The following is a 20,691-nucleotide window of genomic DNA, read 5'->3' on the forward strand; positions in this document are numbered from 1 at the left end:
GAGTTCCCCGTGCCTTTTAGTTGGAAAACCTGATGGCACTTACAGGTTTTGCACGGACTACAGGCGTGTTAATGCCATCACTGTGCCAGACTGCTATCCACTACCGCGGATGGATGACTGTGTGGACCGTGTTGGCTCGGCTACATTTGTCACTAAAATCGACCTCCTAAAAGGTTACTGGCAGGTGCCCCTTACACCAAGAGCAAAACAGATATCAGCCTTTGTGACCCCCGATGCGTTTATGAATTATAAGGTTATGGCTTTCGGAATGCGGAATGCACCTGCCACATTCCAGCGTTTAGTAAATATTGTTTTAGCTGGAATGGCAAATTGCGAGGCGTATTTGGACGACATAGTCCTATATAGTACACACTGGTCCGAACACATGACACAACTTCAAGAGCTTTTCCGTAGACTGTCCAGTGCGAAGCTCACGATAAATCTAGCAAAATGTGAATTCGGAAAAGCCACTGTCACTTACTTGGGGCGGATAGTTGGTAGAGGACATGTTTTGCCAGTAATGGCTAAAGTAGCCGCTATTCAGGAGTTTCCTGTGCCCTGCGACCGGCGTGCGTTACGCCGATTTTTAGGAATGGTAGGCTACTATCGCAGTTTTTGTAAGAACTTTTCGACTGTGGTTTGTCCCCTCACTAACCTATTGAGCCCCAAAACTAAGTTTGAATGGACGGAGTCCTGTAACCGAGCATTCGAAAACGTCAAGGCTCTCTTACTGACAACTCCCGTGCTCGCTGCGCCAGATTTTAACAGACCGTTTCAGCTTGCTGTGGACGCTAGCAACGTAGGCGCCGGTGCCGTACTGTTGCAGTCAGGTGCAGACCATGTAAATCATCCCGTGAGTTTCTTCTCAAGGAAGTTTAATTCTGCCCAGCGAAGGTACTCCACTATCGAGCAAGAGACTTTGGCTCTAGTATTGGCTATTCAACACTTCGAAGTGTACTTGGGTTCTACCATACATCCAGTTAAGGTCTATACTGACCATGACCCACTCAAGTTCCTCAGTCGCATGTACAATTCTAACCGCAGGTTAATGCGCTGGAGTTTGTTGCTTCAACCGTTTAACCTCCAAATTGTACATATCCGAGGAGTAGACAATATTGTCGCAGATGCGTTGTCTAGGGTGGATGCTTAATAGTAATAATTTTCTTATGAATTTTTTTTAATATATACTCGTATATACTCGTTATTTACTCTGAGATTTACTTTAGTTTATTGAGCCTGCTAATCTAATATAAGTCTCTAGCGATGTTTTTTTTCTTTTTTACACATAAGTGTGTATTGCCTATGAGTTGACCTTATACACCAAAGTACTACATTCCTGTAAATTCTATTTTGTTTCCATAGGCCTATACAGATACCTGAAAGCTGAACACAGAAGGCTAGAGTAAAAATAAGTATTTCCTATGTTTAGAGTATGGCGACAGGTCACCATTTCGGGGTGGGGGTGTTACGTCCCTCAGCTCCGCTGTGTTCTAATTATGTGTTTGAGTTTCCCCTGCTCTTAATTACAGATGAGCCACACCTGAGCGCAGCCGTATACTGAAGCTACAAAAGCTTTCCGGAAGCACACCTGGGGGTGCACACAGAGCCTGAGCCAGGAGTCTATGCACTGCCGTGCTGTCGTTGAAGCGTTAGGAGTCCACCCCGGGAAACAAAAGCGTTCCGCCTCAGTATTACTGCCTCTGTTTCTGAACAACCTACTAAATAAACATACCCCTTAAGTTGGACACGAGCTGTTCTGTGTGCGTCTCTCCATTTATGTTAGGGGTGGTGTCCGTCCGCCCGTAACAAACATCCATTAGTCAGAAGTCTTGTGGACACATATTTAGTATGTGTTTTGTGGCCTTATTTTACAAACTTTTTTTAGTTTTTTCAATAACCATGCATAAAAATTATTCTCTCAAAAATACAAACATGTACATACATGTTGCTCACATATTAGGGTAGCCCTATTTGTGTTAAATAGTGTAATTACACCTTTGCCATTAATATGTTTATAAGCAACTGAAAAAAGCACAAATGTCAGGGCATGTCAGAACATCTCAAGGACCCCAAAAACACCTCAGACCCCAGAGGGTTAACACTTTATTATACTCTCTAATTGGGCACTGGAAATAGAATTTAACACAAAAATCTCTGTAATTCAACAAATTACCAAAATTATCCATCAAATGTGTTAATGCCCATATTCCTTTTTCCATACAAGTTCCTAAAAATAAGGATTCTCTATTATTTAGAATATATAACCTTCCTGTTGTTCCACAGAGGTGTATTATGTGGTTTAAAGTTGTGTTTAAACATTAGGTTCCAGTACAAAAGAGCCTGCTGATGGAAAACAGATAATTTTACAGGTAGTCTGTTTAAATCATAGTCAGACCGCAATATAAAATCAATTCCCCCCATTTTTTGGAAAATTGCATTCAGGAGGCTAAACCAAAAAGAGTCGTTATGACACACAAAGGAATTCAACCATTTTAGTTTTAGTACACCATTCATCACAAAAAAATCGATGACATTCATGCCACCCTCTTCAATACTCTTAATCATGTCATTTTTCCAGATATAATGGCATTTACCCTTCCAAATAAAATTGAAAGTTATCTTATTTATTAATTTAATCATGTTGTTTGAAATTTCTAGTGAAAATGCAGGGTAAATGGCTCTTGATGTTGATGATAATGAAAGGGAGAGAGAGTTTATGGATAACACTTTAATGCTCTCTTCTTGCACTGTGATTTATTCAGCTCTTAAAGTGATTTTCTTGAGTGAAAACGGATACTTCATCTTTTTCTGTGATGTACAATGAACTTCATAAAACTGATAAGTAAAGTTTTGGCTATCATATGGATGAGGTCTACTCTGCTACAACAGGCTTGTAGAGGATAAAAGCAAGGTGACAGATTTCTTGTTACAAATCTGTCACGTCTTGTTTTGGTTTCGTTTCATCTCAGTCATGTTTCATGTCCTTGTCATGTGATTCCTTGTTAGTCATGTGATCCTGCCATGTGTTCCCTTGTCTGATGTGTCATGTTGTCATTGGTTAATTGTCTGTCATTGTTCACCTTGTCTTGTCATTAGTCTTGTGTGTATTTAAGCCCTCATGTTTGTCATGTGTCTTTGTCTTGTATTTTGTTTGTGTAACTGCTGTTGGTGAGTCCTATGTTTCATGGTTTGCCATGCCAAGTCTTTGTTTTGGATCTTTGAATAAACTGCACTTGGGTTCTACAAACTTGCCTCCAGTGGATCCCTACGTAAGTTATAACCGTAATTAAACTATACCTTTTCTATCTCCATGCAGCATATATTATCTGTTTCTGTAGGCATCATTGTCCGACACCAGTTCAAACTGAACACTGCTAGTACAGATTCTAACATTTTATTGTGTGAGATTGTCCTGTTTGTTGCCACCGGAGCATGAGCTCTTGAAGCTCTTGAAGCTCTGCCCTCTTCTTGAAAGGGAAAAAAATCTTGAATACAAAGGGGCACACACAAAATGGCGGGTTTTTGCCCCCCCCCCCCCCCCAAAAAGTGGCAATGTTAACATGCTATGAAAAATTATCTGTGGGGTATTTTGAGCTAAAACTTCACATACACACTCTGGGGACACCAGAGACTTATTTTACATCTAAAAAGTAGCATAATAGGTGCCCTTTAAAGTTGATGTTCTCCTTTCTTCCTCGTGAGTTTATCCTACATGCAACGTTACAGATATGCATCACTTGTATTTTCATAAAATATATATATATATATATATATATATTCTGTAATCCAATACTGTATTTTTGCATGTGTCTGTTACACATAATAGTAACTGAATGTCTTTTTAAAGTTTATATACAAAATGTTTATGCTTATGTGCAGCTTATGTAAATTACCTCATGAGCAGTTCTGGTTTTGAATGTATGTACCAATTCTCACCACTAAGTGGTGGTATAATATTTCATATTTTAATTATTTTGTAACATTTAACCTGAGTAGTACATCATGTAAATAATGTCTTTGGATACTACTTGATACATGTGAGTTAATTTATATCTTTATTCTCTTTCTATTGTAGTGCCACACCCACACACACCTGGATACATGCACCTATGGTGAATAGATTATCCCTGTAAAGTCCATGTACAAGCTGTGTTGTGTACAACCTAGATGAAAGTTACCATTGTGTTAAGAAAAAAATAAGCCTCCTTTGTGTGAAGCTGATCAGATCCAGTGTGAAAAGAGCATACATTCCATAGATAATAAAATGTAATTTTGTGGGAAAATCATGGAAATAGTTTGCAATTTTTATCTAATTGTTTTTTATATTTATTTGTTTGGTCAGTGTCTTTTTTTTTTTTGTAAGGTGAAGGCTGACATTACTGAAATCATTTGACAAAGTTATATGGAACTGTAATGTGGTCAAGACTTGACTGGAAATACTTTAGGTGTGGGTTTACTGGAAAATAATTACACACATTCATCAATCAATCAGAATGAAGCATTCAATAGTATAACTAGAGCTAAACCTCTGTTAATTATCAATTGGAACTTTTGTAAATGTATGAAAGAAATGAAGTCAAATTAGTTTGTAATAAGTGAAGATGGTAATGCTGTTTTTGGAGTGGTTTAACTAAAACTATTCCTGTTTCACATACTTGAGTTTTTCCAGTGTGCAGTTTGGATCCTCCAGTTTTTCAGAGAGCTCATTGACTCCTGAATCTCCTGGGTGATTGTAGCTCAGGTCCAGCTCTCTCATGTGTGAGGGGTTTGAACTCAGAGCTGAAGACACAAAACCACATCCTTCCTCTGTCACCATACAGCCAGACAATCTATAAAAAACACACAGCAACAGTCCTCATGACTTGCACATTTATACCTACTTCAGCCATTCATTAGGTATTATTTGTAACTGTGTGAAAAAAATAGTTTCAGCAGAAAACTGCAAGGAGCTAATGACAATACAACACAAGTAGTGACTAGTGATCTCCGGTTTGTTAACAAATCTTTCTTTTGAACCCTTTTTTTTTTTTTTTGGTGAACTGGTCGAACCACTTCACCAAATCGGACTGAATCAATCTAAACAGTTTGTGTCTTGAATCAGCACTTATCCACAATTTACTAAAGTTACTCACTTTTGGACGTGGCTGACAGTCACTCCGACTCTAAATAAACCAGTAGATTATTTTAAAGGTGGAATATCTTTACAGGAACGGCTTATTCAATTTTTAAATAAGTTGACACAAAGTAAAAAAAACATAACCAAGGTTTTCAATTAAATGTTTAAAATGTATTAATCAAAACAGTTGAAACGTATTGAACGTACTGGAAACATGCTTCGACGTTTTAGTTTTGTATATATATTCAGGTTGCAGCAGTTTTCAGCTTAGCAGTAGACTCAGCAGTAGCACTGAGCATGCGTGATAGCATTTACCGCACAGCTGCTGTCTGCTGTGCGGCTGCTGCGGAGCTTCAGTTCATTCAGTCAAGAAAGAGGGGGCGGAGTTATCAGATAGAGGGGGTGGAGTTATCAGGTCAGTTTTTGTAAAACAGACAGACAGATGTAAAGGGTGACCAATAGCATTTATTTATTGAAAAAACAAAACAAAACAAAAAACACCACCACCAAAAAAAAGGGCACTTCGGAGTGTAAGGGCAAAAAGGGCAGGTTGAGCCCTACCTCTGCACATGCCTGATGTAAACTTGTTGTGTGTATATTTGCTAATCATAAACTTTTTCAGAAAGGTTAAAAAAAGATTAAAACGTAATTTAACTGACATAAAGATTAAAAAATATTGTCTTTCTTGTTAAACTACATTTAAATAAATAAATATTTAAATATTTGTTTTTTATGAGCCCAAATATTCGAATACATTTTTTAGAAAAATGCCCATCCCCAGTGGATTGCCATTATTTTGCTGCTCTGATTGCCTATGTGCGATACACTGCAGGCTCACTCTCGCCTGTATCCAAGGTAAATCATCAACACTATCAGCCCCTACATGTGTTTTATTGAACTAAATACATCGTCATCAGCTAAAACTTCCTGAACAAGCGCGCACCCAAGTCTGTGTTGCTTTCACATTCACGCGAATGCATGAATCTCCCCAAATACAATGGGGAGAAATATATATATTTTTTTATTATCATTTCACTCTAATGCCAAAACTATGTAAGACAATTACTTTTAACCAATAAGTTAAAGCAAATATTTAACCAATAAGAGGTATTAAAAAGAGCTTGTGACCAATTTTCGTAACTCCATTGTCTCCTTAAACTGTCAGTTAAACCTCTTAACTCCGTCCCATCTCTATCGTTAAAAACAGGGAAAAAACGAGCGGCCACATAGCTACAATAATCTTCATAACCTTTAAGCTGATGAAAATTTGACGGACTGACTGCCTCAGATACAGCCATTCTAATGACGAAAAAATACAACATTCACTGGACAAAAACTTCCCAACTTCATTTGAGCTTGATTTTGGTAAAGTTTATAGTGCAAGTAATATGATCACATATAAAGCCACAATATCAAATTTGACATCAGTGTTTAATTGTTTTTTTAAAGTTTTTTTTTTTTCCCATTTCCTTTCAAAGTAGCGGTTTTGGTCATGCGGTGTGGAGGGCCCCAATTTGAATTTGCCTATGTCACAATATGAGGTAAATCCGGCCATGTTTATAAAATTACATCACAACCTTCAAAATTCATACTAAGCCATATCCAATTGTCTCAAACATTTATTGCTAGTATTAATAGAATCTGTTGTAATAGATTCAGATCTTACATTTAACAGTCATATCAAAGCGGTCACCAAAACAGCATTCTATCATTTAAAATATATATCTAGAATCAAAGGCTTGATGTCTAAAAAAAGACCAAGAGAAGCTCATCCATGCTTTTATCTCTAGTAGGGTTGACTACTGTAATGGCCTATTAACTGGACTCCCAAAAAAGACTGTAAAACAGCTGCAGCTTATTCAGAATGCTGCTGCTAGAATGTTAACCAGGACTAAGCAAAACAAAAACATTTAGAAACTGTGAAGCCTCAGGCTGATAGGCTGCTTATAAGGTACTTCTCATCACAAGCGTATCTTCTTTGTACATCCAGCAGCCATATCACCCTGTAGCCCAAGACTGGTTGCTCACTGAAGCTAAGCAGGGTTGAGCCTGGTTAGTACCTGGATGGGAGACCTCCTGAGAAAACCAGGTTGCTGCTGGAAGAGGTGTTAGTGAGGCCAGCAGGGGGGGCTCACCCTGTGGTCTGTGTGGGTCCTAACACCCCAGTGTAGTGATGGGGACACTATACTGTCAAAGAGCACCGTCCTTCGTATGAGACGTTAAACCGAGGTCCTGACTCTCTGTGGTCATTAAAAATCCCAAGATGTCCGTCGAAAAAGAGTAGGGGTGTAACCCCGGCATCCTGGCCGAATTTGCCCCTTGGCCTCTGTCCATCATGGCCTCCTAATCATCCCCATATACTGATTGGCTTCATCACTGTCTCCTCTCCACCAGTAAGCTGGTGTGTGGTGGGCATTCTGGCGCAATATGGCTGCCGTCGCATCATCCAAGTGGATGCTGCACATTGGTGGTGGTTGAGGAGATTCCCCCCTTCCATGTAAAGCGCTTTGAGTACCTAGAAAAGTGCTATATAAATGTAACGAATTAATTCTGAGCAAGAAGTAACTTGACAATAATGTTGGCTTCAGGATATAGGGTGACAGACCAGATGAGCCTCTGTGCATCATGTCACAGCGTATGTAATGTTAGTCTGCTAATGCCTTTCCAGAGCCAAAGTTTAGTTTGTACTAAATTTATTTCAAAGCATAATCGTAAAAGTTTAAATATGATCTTTTAAAATGAAAAGATTGTTTAAATGAAATCTTGAAAGTTAATTTATTCGTATCTTCTATTTATTTTTTAGAAGATTACTGTAATGATTTTGTTTAACGGTGACCTGAAGTATAATTTGTATTAAACTACGTCTGTTCAAACACTTTAGACTGTTAAAGGAACACTCCACCGTTTGAAATAGGGCTTATTCACCTTCTTTCCCACATTTAGATAGGTGGGCAAATGCATTTTTGTCTCAGTGCATGCATTGTTTTAGTTTGACAGGGTCGGCGTGAGCTTAGCTTAGCATAATGAATGGAATCCTTTGTTGCCAGCTAGCATGTCCTGAATAAAAGTGATATAAAAAAAAAAAAACCCTACCTAATTACTTCTTGTGGCCTGCGTATTCACAACAAGTACAAATAGCGATGCAGATTAACACTAGGCAATTTCCTAGGCAGATATTGACTTATATATTAAGGACTATATTAGGGGGAAGCACAGGCGAAGCACTGCTACTTGGGCGTGATATCTCTGCGCCCAAGTAGCCTGTGCTTCCCCCTAATATAGTCCCAAGTCAAAATCTGCATAGGAAATCGCCTAGTGTTAATCTGCATCGCTATTTGTACTTGTTGTGAATACGCAGGCCACAAGAAGTATTTAGGTGGGTTTTTTTGTTTTTTTTATATCACTTTTACTCAGGACATGCTAGCTGGCAACAAAGGATTCCATTCATTATGCTAAGCTAAGCTAGCGCCAACCCTGTCAAACTAAAACAATGCATGCACTGAGACAAAAATGCATTTGCCCACCTATCTAAATGTAGGAAAGAAGGTGAATAAGCCCTATTTCAAAAAACGGTGGAGTGTTCCTTTAAAAATTTTAAAGAAAAAACTATACTTAGTCATATTAAATCTCATTTAAATGAAAAGATTCAATCAGCATTTTTGTCATGTTGGGTTTAAATTTTTATGGGGTGGGCTTTCCATAGGCATAATGATTTTTGTGCTGTAACTGCATATTCTATCCCGTACACCTGAACACGACCTTTACAGAAAACTGCATTTTTACATTTAAAAAAAAAAAAAAAAAAAATTTCTAAGCTGTTTTGAACACACACACACAGCACCTCTTTCAAAGTCTTTCTCCTTCATTAGCTCCTTCCACCAGGGAAAAGCTAGCCCAATATTTACCCTCGTTTTGAATTCGCCGGTCACGTTTCCTTTTAAATTACATTTTTCCTTTTTGGCTACGAGGATTCCTTCTCCTGTGGCTCTGCATAACTATGATCCTGCATTATATTGTGCCATGCAGTGCAGCCTTTCAAATGTGCCGGGGCAGTGACCAGCGCTAGCATTATGTGTGTGTGTGTGTGTGTGTGTGTGTGTGTGTGTGTGTGTGTGTGTGTGTGTGTGTGTGTGTGTGTGTGTGTGTGTGTGTGTGTGTGTGTGTGTGTGTGTGTGTGTGTGTGTGTGTGTGTGTGTGTGTGTGTGTGTGTGTGTGTGTGTGTGTGTGTGTGAGAGACAATTAGTCAACGGTCATAGGTCCTTTCCAACCCCGGAGGATACAAGGTCAAAGGTGACACTGTCATGTGAGGTCAAGGTCAGCCCAAGGGCAGGGGGCGGGACAATGTCAAGAGGTTAATCAATTTCACGGTCATCAACACATGGTGGGTCTTATTACTACAGTCCCTCCATCCCCAACAATATTTTTCTCAGACTTATGCAGTCCACGTGGGTCATACTTCTCAACTCTTGACAATATGGATATCTGTATAAATATGGAAAAAATCCCATTCCTGCAAATGTTGTTTTTGTCTCTTGTTCTTGCATTCCACTGAGAGCAGATGTCACATTTTGTGACAAAATAATTTATTGTGATAGTATTTCATTCATTATTTTACAAACATTTACCTCAGTATCTTCAGCTGACAGTTTGGACTCTTCAGTCCATCAGAAAGAAGCTTCACTCCTGAATCCTGCAGGTCATTGTTACTCAGGTCCAGCTCTTTCAGAAAGATGTTTGAGGATTGTAGAAATGAAGACAAACTCTCACAACACTGAGCAGTGAGATTACATGTGGGAAATCTGAAGAAGAAAAACACAATGTAATTGCATACAGAATAAATCTTAGCAGTGGGATATTTAATAATTAACTTGTTGCTATAAAATAAAGTATTTTAACTCAAACCTCAGTATCTTCAGCTGACAGTCTGGACTCTTCAGTCCATCAGAAAGAAGCTTCACTCCAGAATCCTGCAGGTCATTGTTACTCAGGTCCAGCTCTCTCAGAAAGATGTTTGAGGATTGAAGAACTGTCGACAAACTCTCACAACACTGAGCAGTGAGATTACATGTGGGAAATCTGAAGAAGAAAAACACAATGTAATTGCATACAGAGTAAATCTTAGCAGTGTGATATTTATTAATTACCTTATTGCTTAAAAATAAAGTATTTTAACTCAAACCTCAGTATCTCCAGCTGACAGTTTGGACTCTTCAGTCCATCACAAAGAAGCTTCACTCCTGAATCCTGTAGGTTATTGTTACTCAGGTCCAGGGGCCTCATGTACAAAGACTTGCGTTGAATTCATACTAAAACATTGCGTACGGACAAAGCTGTAAATGTGCGTACGCACAAAAAAACCCAGATGTATGAATCTCTGCGTACGAAGGATCCCACGCATATTCTCTTTGTACATCCCAGTTAACGTAAAATTGAGCGCACATGCACGAGCACAACGCCCCACCCAGTCTCCTCCCTTAATTTAATTAATTTAAATATGGTAATGAGTCCACTTTGGCAAAAGAAAGCAGTAAGAAAATGGCGGCAAGAAACGAAACTTTACAGAGAGTGAATTGGAGGTGCTACTATCGGAGGTAGAAACAAAAAAAAACAAAAAAAAAGTGGAACTTTGTCCTCCGGAATTAATAACAAAAGGAAAAAATATGAGTGGGAGAGTTTGGCTGATGCTGAAAGTCGCACTGTAGAGTAGACTGAGTACAGTTGAGACACTTTTTGCGTTTTGATTTTTTCACACAAAAATAGACACTGAAAAGAAGTGAATTTCCACATGACATGCCACATGACATTTCATTACCTTGTAGACTAAGATATTATCAATCAATAATACCCACAAGTAGTTTATATTTTCCACAATTAGCTCATAAAAATAAGGTGCTTTTTGTCTCAACTTTGTCTCAACTGTACCCATATCATGTGGTACAGTTGAGACAGTGCATGGTACAGTTGAGACACCCCATTTTTAATGATGTAAAGGTAACTAACCATTCATTGTAAATAAATAAAAAAATAAAGACAAATAAAGAAAATAACAATTGGGCAACATTTTTGTTTATTCATCCATTTATATTCATTCATTTTATTTAAATTAGCACTGGTTAAAATGTATAAAGCAGGAACAAGATTATGTAACAATACACAGTTTAAATATCACAAATATCAAATTTTATTTTCATTTGCATCCTATGCTGGCTAATTACGGCGTTTAAACTGTTATCATAACACTGAACAACTAAACAATGTGTTTCCTAATAGAACTCTATCGGGGGTACAGTAGATATGTGTCTCAACTGTCCCCCGCTGGCCACCTCGCACATTTCTCTAGATTTTGCAATTACCTTGCATGACACAATACCATGAAATACAGAATAACGTTTGTGGAGATACCAGTTACGTTTAACAGTCACATAAGGATAATAAGCTATTCATTGTGGAGAGTGCATGGTGAAGTGAACGTCATAAAAAAAAATCTTTCCCCGATATCTTCGGATCGGAGATGCGTCCGTTGTTCAAATTTCCCACGATCAAAGAGGACACTAATACGCACGTGCACAGTAAAAATCACAACTTGTGCTTGCTGCGAACGCAAGTTAAGGTGTCTCAACTGTACACATGTCTCAACTGTACACAGTCTACCCTAAATGACCTTAAAAAGAAATGGTCTGATATAAAGGTGGACATTACACCAAAGCTGCCATTGCCATAGACTAAGGGTTGTATCAATTTGCATATGCTTTTATATGTTCTTACTTAATTGCAAAATTGATAGAATATTCCCATAAGGCTCGACAATATATGTCAATTATTTTATAAATTGCAAATTAATAGCAATGCTTCCCACAGGTGGTGGTGCGATAGACTTGTAGAACAATTCGTTGTGTAATGTTTGTAACTTCACTTCATTGCCTGTAAGAGTCGCCAACGGACAAAAACAATGAGAAATGTACGTACGCCAGACATTAAATTGGCGTGGAGGAACGCACATTCTCGCGTTAATTTCACTGTTAGTACATACGACCGTGAGCGTGAAAGCTGGCGTACGCAACGTTTTTGTGCGTACGCAAGATTGATACATGAGGCCCCAGCTCTCTCAGAAAGATGTTTGAGGATTGAAGAGCTGAAGACAAACTCTCACAACACTGAGTAGTGAGATTACAGCTGTGTAGCCTGTGTAGAGAACAAAACAAAAATAATGCAATAGTAATGCTTCTTAGGCAGGGTTTATAATAATTTGGAAAAATCTTTGACTAAAGTGATGTAAGCAATAGGGATGCACTTATACCGATACCAGTATCGTTATCGGGCCCGATACTGCGCTTGTGTACTCGTACTCAAAGAAATGCTCTGATACTAAAAAACGATAATAGGCAGAGTGTGTAGACAAAGAAACACTGACAACAGAGAGTATAATGGGAATAAAAAAGAAGGCTGTCTATTAAGTAAATATACCTAATTAGTGGAATATTAAACATAATATAGGAGCACACTTCTGTTGCATGCTCTTGATTGCTGATCATTCACTCAGCACACGTGTCATTTGGATTAAAACTAAATCGTATATTTAAATAAAACATGAACTGTTCCCTGCTTTATGTATAACGAGTGGTTCCCGACATTATTACAGGACTTTTGCAAGTCAAGAATTTTCATGAACACAAACATCCAAAGCGTGCGCCCTTAACACTGCGTCTCAGCTGGAGCTGCTCTAAATATGTGCTGTGCTATTAAATCAAAGATAACATATGATAGAGCAATAGAAAGAATAGTGAGAGTAATAGACTAATTAGGCCAACTAATATGATTTATGCTATTTTGGTTTCTCTACCCCATACATAAAAAAATGACAAATGCAGTGAAAATACAGGTATCGGTACTTGGTATCGGCAAGTACCAGAAAGTATTGGATTTGAACTTGTTCTGGGAAAAGTGATATCGGTACATACCTAGTAAAGTAAAAAAAATTATATATCTTTATAAAATCAAAACCAGTATTTTCAGTTTCTTTAATTTATGATAAAATTAGGAATAATAAAGTTGGTAAAACTCAGGTTGCTGACTTTTGCCTGATGCCTGACCCAACATGCCTGATAATGGAGGTACTTTGGCATTTAATATCATCACACACATTGATGGATTTATATTTACTCTTTTTTTTCCTGAATATTATTGGACAGCAAATCGTGTGTGTAATGTAACGACTATTATTTGGTATATGTACCATAAAAATCTTCAAACTTCACTCTGGGATCTGTGGTCCCATCCCCCCAAACAGGGCAAGACGGTCCTAGTTGTCATGACCACGTTCAGATAAGGTTTTATGGGTAGGGTGACCATACGTCCTGTTTAACCAGGACATATGGACAGGTATGTCTGTGACCATTGAGACGGCTTTATAGCCCCTCCTGTTGCCCAATATCTTGGTTTGTGTGTTTGTTGTTGTCTCTAGCTGTCCTAGTGTGTGAGCTTTGTTGTGTATGTGGTTTCTATGTTCTGCAGAGCAGGAACCTGCTGAAAATCTGTTTTATACTGAGCCAGGCCCGATTGTCCTTAATCTTTTCCTGTTTTAAAAATATAAATAAATAAATAAATAAATGTATCTGGCCAGGATTTCGAGATCGCCCAAAATGCCCGGGATTCGGCTTTTGCTTTCTACAGTCACCATTCATTATGTTTACATTATTACATTATTTGACACTGACACGTACGTGCCAGCTTTGCAGGTCATGCATTCTGCTTCACACAGATCCCGATCGAGACGAAAACACAGGAATTTTCTTAGCAATGCTAGAACGCACATCAACCGATCACTTGTTTAGCGTTCATGTAAACACTACATTTAGATTCACCAATCGGAATTAATTCAGTCCTACTGAATCAAAAGGTGTGCATGTAAACAAAAAGAATGGCGTTGGGCGATCTCGAAATCCCGGCCGGACATGTCCTGGAATATGGTCACCCTATTTATGGGTGTTAAAAGAATGTGACCACATGCTCTAGAGAGAGACAATGGGAAGACAGAAACAATCTTTAATACAGGCTTTTCTGCATTAATCATAGATTAGGGTGACCATACGTCCTCTTTTTCCAGGTCATGTCCGGCCGGGATTTCGAGATCGCCCAAAATATCCGGGATTCGGCTTTTGCTTTCTACAGTCACCATTCATTATGTTTACATTATTTGACACTGACACGTACATGCCAGCTTTGCAGGTCATGCATTCTGCTTCACACGGATCCCGATCGAGACGAAAACACAGGAATTTTCTTAGCAACGCACATCAACCGATCACTTGTTTAGCGTTCATGTAAACACTACATTCAGATTCACCAATCGGAATTAATTCAGTCCTATTGAATCAAAAGGTGTGCATGTAAACAAAATTAATGGCGACGAGAAAGCAAAAGCCGAATCCCGGATATTTTGGGCGATCTCGAAATCCCGGCCGGACATGACCTGGAAAAAGAGGACGTATGGTCACCCTATCATAGATGAACTGATCTATAAATGAACATGCATCCCAGATACTTTGTGAATGATTTACTGTCTTGTGTTGTGTCTTTTAATACTATTATCTGTTGATACTATTATCTATTTGATACTATATATCTTATTATAGAACCCACACACCACGCATTCCATGTTTGGTCTCTATAAATTGGTACTTTGAAGATCGAAATGATTATGTACATGATATGCCGATAGCTGTGCAACATATTAGTATTACAAGAATCTTTCTTAGTTTCATCTTCAGAAACCAATCCAGCGTGCCATTGCAAATGAGCATGCTTAGAACAGAGACTCATAAATCTTCCCCACAGAGGAAACTCCCGCCAGAAATTCCACCCTTCTCACTGGTTGAGCCAGCCTGCAAGGTGTGTCCTTTGTCAAGCTTTAAAAGGCCTTTTCGCTAGCCCTTCCCGCTCTTAGCTTCTTCGCTGCTGGCCTCAACTGCTATTCCTCACGTTGATAGTGGGGGATCACTATCCTCCCCCCCACACTGGGGCCCAAGGACCCAGCAGGCCTGAGCACCGCCTGCCATGCCTTCATGCTCCCAAAGGGAGTCAGACTGCCTTTTCTTCAATCCAGAAAACTGCAACTTTACCATCACTGAACGGGCAACGATCAACTCTCGGCATTCTCGGCACTTCAGGATGCCGTGCTGTCCGAACGTGGCCTCAGCAGGCCCGGGCCGCAGGCTTCGACTCACAGCAGCCATGTGCTCCCTCAGGAGAAAAAGGACTCTCTTAACCACATCAGCGTCGAAACCACCATGCAAGTTCATCATATCTTCTCCATCCAGCAGAGAAGAAAACGACTGCAACTTGTACAGTGACATTTGACACTCACGGACCCATCAACGGACTCAATTTTCAACCACTTCAAGAATTGTCCCCTGCACAGACCATGCAAGTATGAATTTAATGAGGTGCTCTGGAAATGATAAGCAGATGGTTTTTTTCATAGTTAAATAGATCTTTTCCATAGTTCCATTTCCTGCTTCCGGTTCCATATCACTCACCATTTTACCTATGCATGTATGTATATATGTATAAATGTTGTGTATGTTTGTTTAGTTTAGTTATGTTTGCGATTTAGCTAATAAAACTTGTGCACAACATGTATTTGGTTCTGATTCCCTGCTTGCAACAAAGTCCCTTTTACGATCTTGATCTTGTTACATGCTCTAAGCGCTGTATATGCTAAGAAATAATAATTTTTCGGTGGCCATGAAAGATATGTTTTTCTTAGAATAAATGAATAACCAAAAGAGTTCGTTGGAACTGATTAATTGATTGTAATATTAATTTAGCTACCTCAAGTTAATCCAATTAACTGACCCAAATATTAATAACTAATCATAATTGATAATTATGAGTTATTATTAATATTTCCCCTTTGAGCTAATTTGTTACAGTAAGATTAAGCCCAATTAAAATGACTAACAGTGTATATAAATGACTGTAAAGAAGCCTCTTACAGTGCTCTTCTGGTGTTTTTGATCACTGGCAGCAGTCTCATCACAGCTTCATCAGATCTTCTGTATTTCTGCAGTTCAAACTTCTCTTGAGTCTCTTCTGACATCAGGAGCACAAACACCAGACCAGACCATTGAGCAGAGGAGAGATTCTGTGCTGAAAGTTTTCCTGAACTCAGATTCTTCTGGATTTCCTCCACAAAGTCATCTTTCAGTTCACTCAGACAGTAGAAGAGATTGATGGTCTTTTCTACTGATTCCTCCTCCTCTATTTTCTTTTTGATATAGTCAACAGTGTCTTTAACGTTCTCTGATTTGAGTTCCAGTCCTGGCAGTAGTTTCTTCAGGTCACTCTGATTGGACTCTAGTGAGAGACCCAGGAGGAACCGGAGGAAAAGGTCCAGGTGTCCGTTCTCACTCTGTAAAGCTTTCTTGATTGCAGCCTTATGAAGCTGAAACAGTGGCTTTATGGAGAATTTGTGTGTCATTTCTTTCCAGAATGGTACAAATGGGTTTGCTCTCTTGTCTTTGTTAACAAAAAACACATAGAGAGCAGCGAGGCATTCCTGTACGCTGAGGTGTACAAAGCTGTAAACGTGTGTGTCTGAAAAAGCCCTTTCCTCCTGAAACATTCGAGTGCATAACCCAGAGTACACAGACCCTTCACTGACATCTAGTCCACATTCCTCAAGATCTTCTTTGTAGAAAATCAGGCTTCCTTTCTCCAGCTGTTGAAAGGCCAGTTTCCCAAGCTTCAGAATAATCTTATCAAAAGACATTGCATTGTCTTTAGGTTCAGGGCCATCACGGTTGTATTTTTCTTTCATCTGTTGCTTCTGAGAAATTAAGAAGCTTGTGTACATCCCTGTGAGAGTTGTGGGAGTTTTGTCATTACTCTCTCGAGCCAGTAGAGGCTGAAGAACAATAATAGAGATCCAGCAGAAGATGGGGATATGGCACATGATGTACAGACTCCTGGATTTCTTGATGTGACTGATGATGTTCCCAGCAACCTCAGGACTGCTGTTTTTGATGAAGTATTGCTCTTTCTGCTCATCGTTAAATCCTCGCACCTCTGTCACCTGATTAATGTAATCACGGGGTATCAGACTGGCTGCTGCTGGTCTGGATGTGATCCAGATGAGAGCAGAGGGAACCAGGTCTTTCTTGATAAGACTTGTAACTATCTTACTCACTGTTGTTTTTTCGTGAACATCAAATATGCCACCATCTATAAAGTTCAATTGGAAGCGACATTCATCCAGCCCATCAAAGATGAACAAGACCTTACCGTCACCTTTAGGAAGAGAAGGCAGTTCTTTATCCTCACTAAAGAAGTGTTTGTGAAGCAGTTCCATGAGACTGCAGTTCTCTGTAATCAGGTTTAGCTTACGGAATGGCAGAGGAAAAAGGAAGGTTATATCCTTATTTTCTTCTCCTTCAACCCAGTCAAGGATGAATTTACTAACAGAGACAGTTTTTCCCACTCCTGCGATCCCCATCGTCAGTACCTTTGCGTTTCGTTTAAACATGTCATTACACTTGATTGGCTTCTCCTTGGCAGTCGGTCGGTTGTGATTTGATTCAATCAGTCTCACCTCATGCTCGTTCACTCTTCCTCCAGTCTTATTCTCCACCACATATAAATCAGTGTAAATATTGTTCAGGTTTTCCAGATCACCCGTCTGTGAATTACCAACCAATATCTGCTCGTAGTCCCGTCTTAATTTGTTCTTCAGTCTGCTACTGGCCTCTGTGTAATCAAGAGCAGCTTGACTGTCATCTGCAGTTGAACCTTTAAAAAAGAGGGGAAAGACAGCAAAGACTAAGTGATCATGTTTTTCATAAAGTCTTAATAAAACCTATTTGTAATTTGTAACCTGGGGCCCGTTCTTCGTACGTCGCTAACTCAGTTAGCTGGATTTGATTGTTGGCGATTTGGCATGATCTTGGATTGTTTGGTTCTTCGACGCTCATCCTGGACTTGCTGTCATAGCAACAGGTGCGCAAGCTTAAACCTGCTCGTGAGCAGCTTATTTCATGTAAACAGGATTAGACTGCGGCTTCATAAGCGGAGCTGATACGGGAAGTCCAGCGCAGCGCGATAGTGCACTTTCTGAGATATATATTTTTTCTCGTGACTCATGAGATTGTCGTTTACATTATTAATTTGTTGGAAACGCACATTTATTTTCGACTTGTCGGAGTCGGGCTTTAACTACAGCACAAACTGTTTGCATTGCCCTAAGATTATTTGCGAGTGGCTCTTTCCTTTACACTATTGGAGATGCGGAAAACTTGATGGAAAGTGCTGTCTGTCGTGTCATTCAGAGTTTACCTGGTGCTTTTAGGTTTAAAAAACAGTTTTAGGTTTTTTTGTGGCATTTCCAAGCCACTTAAGACCCAATGTTGTAAAGCAGTTTTTTTTAAAGCAGTTTTTTTTTTTTTGGCTATCATAATTTTTTATGAAGATCATGCAATCATGACCATGCCGATTACATTATGTCACTCAGGCTTCACTAACGTAATTGGTACCATAGACTATAGGCTACACCATAGACTGCCATCAAGGCCTCAATGAAGGGGATTATGTGAACAGAAAGGGGGTTCACAATGTAAATGTGCAGCCCAGTTACTATTGTGATTCTTAATATTCCAGATTAGTAATATTATATCAAATAAAAAAAAGGCAGTTGACTAAAATCTTCCATATCACAAATGTGAAAGCAAAATGGCCAGGATCTGTGCATGACTTAAGAATTTTCAGAGATTCACATGTATGCACATTATTTGAAAGTGGTAAGGAAAGTTCCACAATTAAATATCAGGCTCACTGAATTACATACACTTATGCTGATCCTAACAGAACTGCATTTTTTCATAGGTGATTATGACATGTTCCTGCCTGCAGACAGGTGTTTTATGACCCCATTCCCTGACCCAAACCAGTTACAATGCAGCTCTAGCCAGGACAAGGGCACACAATGAAATGAACTTTGGCTAACTAAAGGGAAGATTTCAGTGTCTGATAAGTCTGAGGGTTGCACACCTGACAGGGCCTGTGACATTGTTGCATGTGCCATATTACACAACATTGCCAAAAAAACAAAACACTTTTCATTAAATGTTTAATAAAAGACAAATATGCTTAGTTCCTTGAGTTTTATTTCAATTGTTCTTTGTAAAGAAAAGCCAGTGGTCAAGTGCCTGCAACAAGAGATATTAGACACATGCCTCATGCAACAAATAAAAAGGAGAAGTTGTCTATACACTGCCCACCTGTAGGCCTATGTCTCCTCTGTCTGTGCAGACTCTTCTGTAGGCCTTTCTGTAGATGTGGAATCCTGCAACTTATATTGCAGCCATAAAGCATACAAGTATAAATGAAGTAAAGTTATTTATGCACTTGCAGGTAGGCTAGTTCCTCCATATGACAGTTATCTGACAGGGTTTATTCACTGTCCAGTGCAATGGAAACAAATGGACATTACAAAGTCTTATACTTTCTTTCCTTTGGAAAGTTAGAAAATGTCCACTTACTGCACATATTTCAGCCACCACTTTCTTGGGAACAGATACAAGTGTTGGTGTATTATGTAAAAGTGCACAAAAGAGCTACACTCTGGAAAAATTTGATCAATAACTCATGGCAAAAATATTTTTACATTAACATAAGTTTATCAGTTTTCACTTTCACAAGTCAAAGCAATTCATCATTACTCAAGATTTAACAGTTGAAATGACTATACGGCCTTAATTTAATGCAGCAAAAATTATTTTACAGTGTAGGCTACTAAGATCTTTTCTTTTTTTTTTTCTCACCCTTTTTCTTGGTTGCTTTTATAAACAGACAACCATTTATTTAACAGTGCCTTTTATAAAAGAGACTATAATATAACTAAAAATTACTATTATGTAGAATATTTTTATACTTCACTTTTATTTGTTCCCATGTTCTAGTGTGGTGACTCTGACATTACAATGAACAAAGTAATTATGCAATTATTAAAATACAAAAATATAGGCTAATAAGTGATAAAAACATCTAACATGGCCACTTCTAACGGATTTAAATTGTCTGCTACTTTTTGCCAGCCCTCTCTCCTGGCTTTTGCAGACTTTGAGGTGTTCCCTGGCGTTTTGATTAAACATTAAAATTCCGAATAAACTTCGACTATTAGCTCTTGCTCTGCTGAGGAGAAAAACTGAGCGCGCTCTTTGGCCACGCTGAGCAGCCAATAGCAGCGTTGCTGATCAATGTTTCTACTATCGATACATATCCCCTTTTAACCCAGCGCATGAACGCGCAATTATCTCATATAACTCAATCCAGCTATACTAATCATATCCGGCAGGTGTGTTCGAAGAACCTAATTAGCCAGATCATGATTAGCACGATGATATCATCTTGGATGTGTAATTTGATCTCGGATGTTTTAAGCAACGTACGAAGAACGGGCCCCTGGTCTGCAGTTCCCATTACAAAAATAATGATAAAACTGCACTTCTGCTGTATTCAAATTAATCACACTTTGTCCTAAAATTGTGTTTTCATCAACATCTTACTCTGAGTATTCTGAAGTT

The 20,691-nt window shown here is 38.9% G+C and overlaps 1 protein-coding gene across 1 annotated transcript in view; it reads right to left on the minus strand.

The window, feature by feature from the left end:
- Positions 1-17,958, minus strand: part of LOC309491540 (protein NLRC3-like) — a gene marked incomplete at its 5' end in the record, with an annotated part of 58,618 nt that extends 40,660 nt beyond the window's left edge. Inside the window, 6 exons of the mRNA XM_082190602.1 lie at positions 4,656-4,829; positions 9,742-9,915; positions 10,019-10,192; positions 10,296-10,387; positions 12,217-12,298; positions 16,111-17,958. Of these exons, the coding sequence (XP_082046728.1) occupies positions 4,656-4,829; positions 9,742-9,915; positions 10,019-10,192; positions 10,296-10,387; positions 12,217-12,298; positions 16,111-17,958 (2,544 nt within the window). The remainder of the gene's footprint in view (positions 1-4,655; positions 4,830-9,741; positions 9,916-10,018; positions 10,193-10,295; positions 10,388-12,216; positions 12,299-16,110) is intronic.
- Positions 17,959-20,691: the final 2,733 nt, after the last annotated feature.

This window comes from Leuciscus leuciscus, assembly GCF_965113295.1.
Source record: "Leuciscus leuciscus genome assembly, contig: HAP1_SCAFFOLD_336, whole genome shotgun sequence".
Lineage (NCBI taxonomy): Eukaryota > Metazoa > Chordata > Actinopteri > Cypriniformes > Leuciscidae > Leuciscus > Leuciscus leuciscus.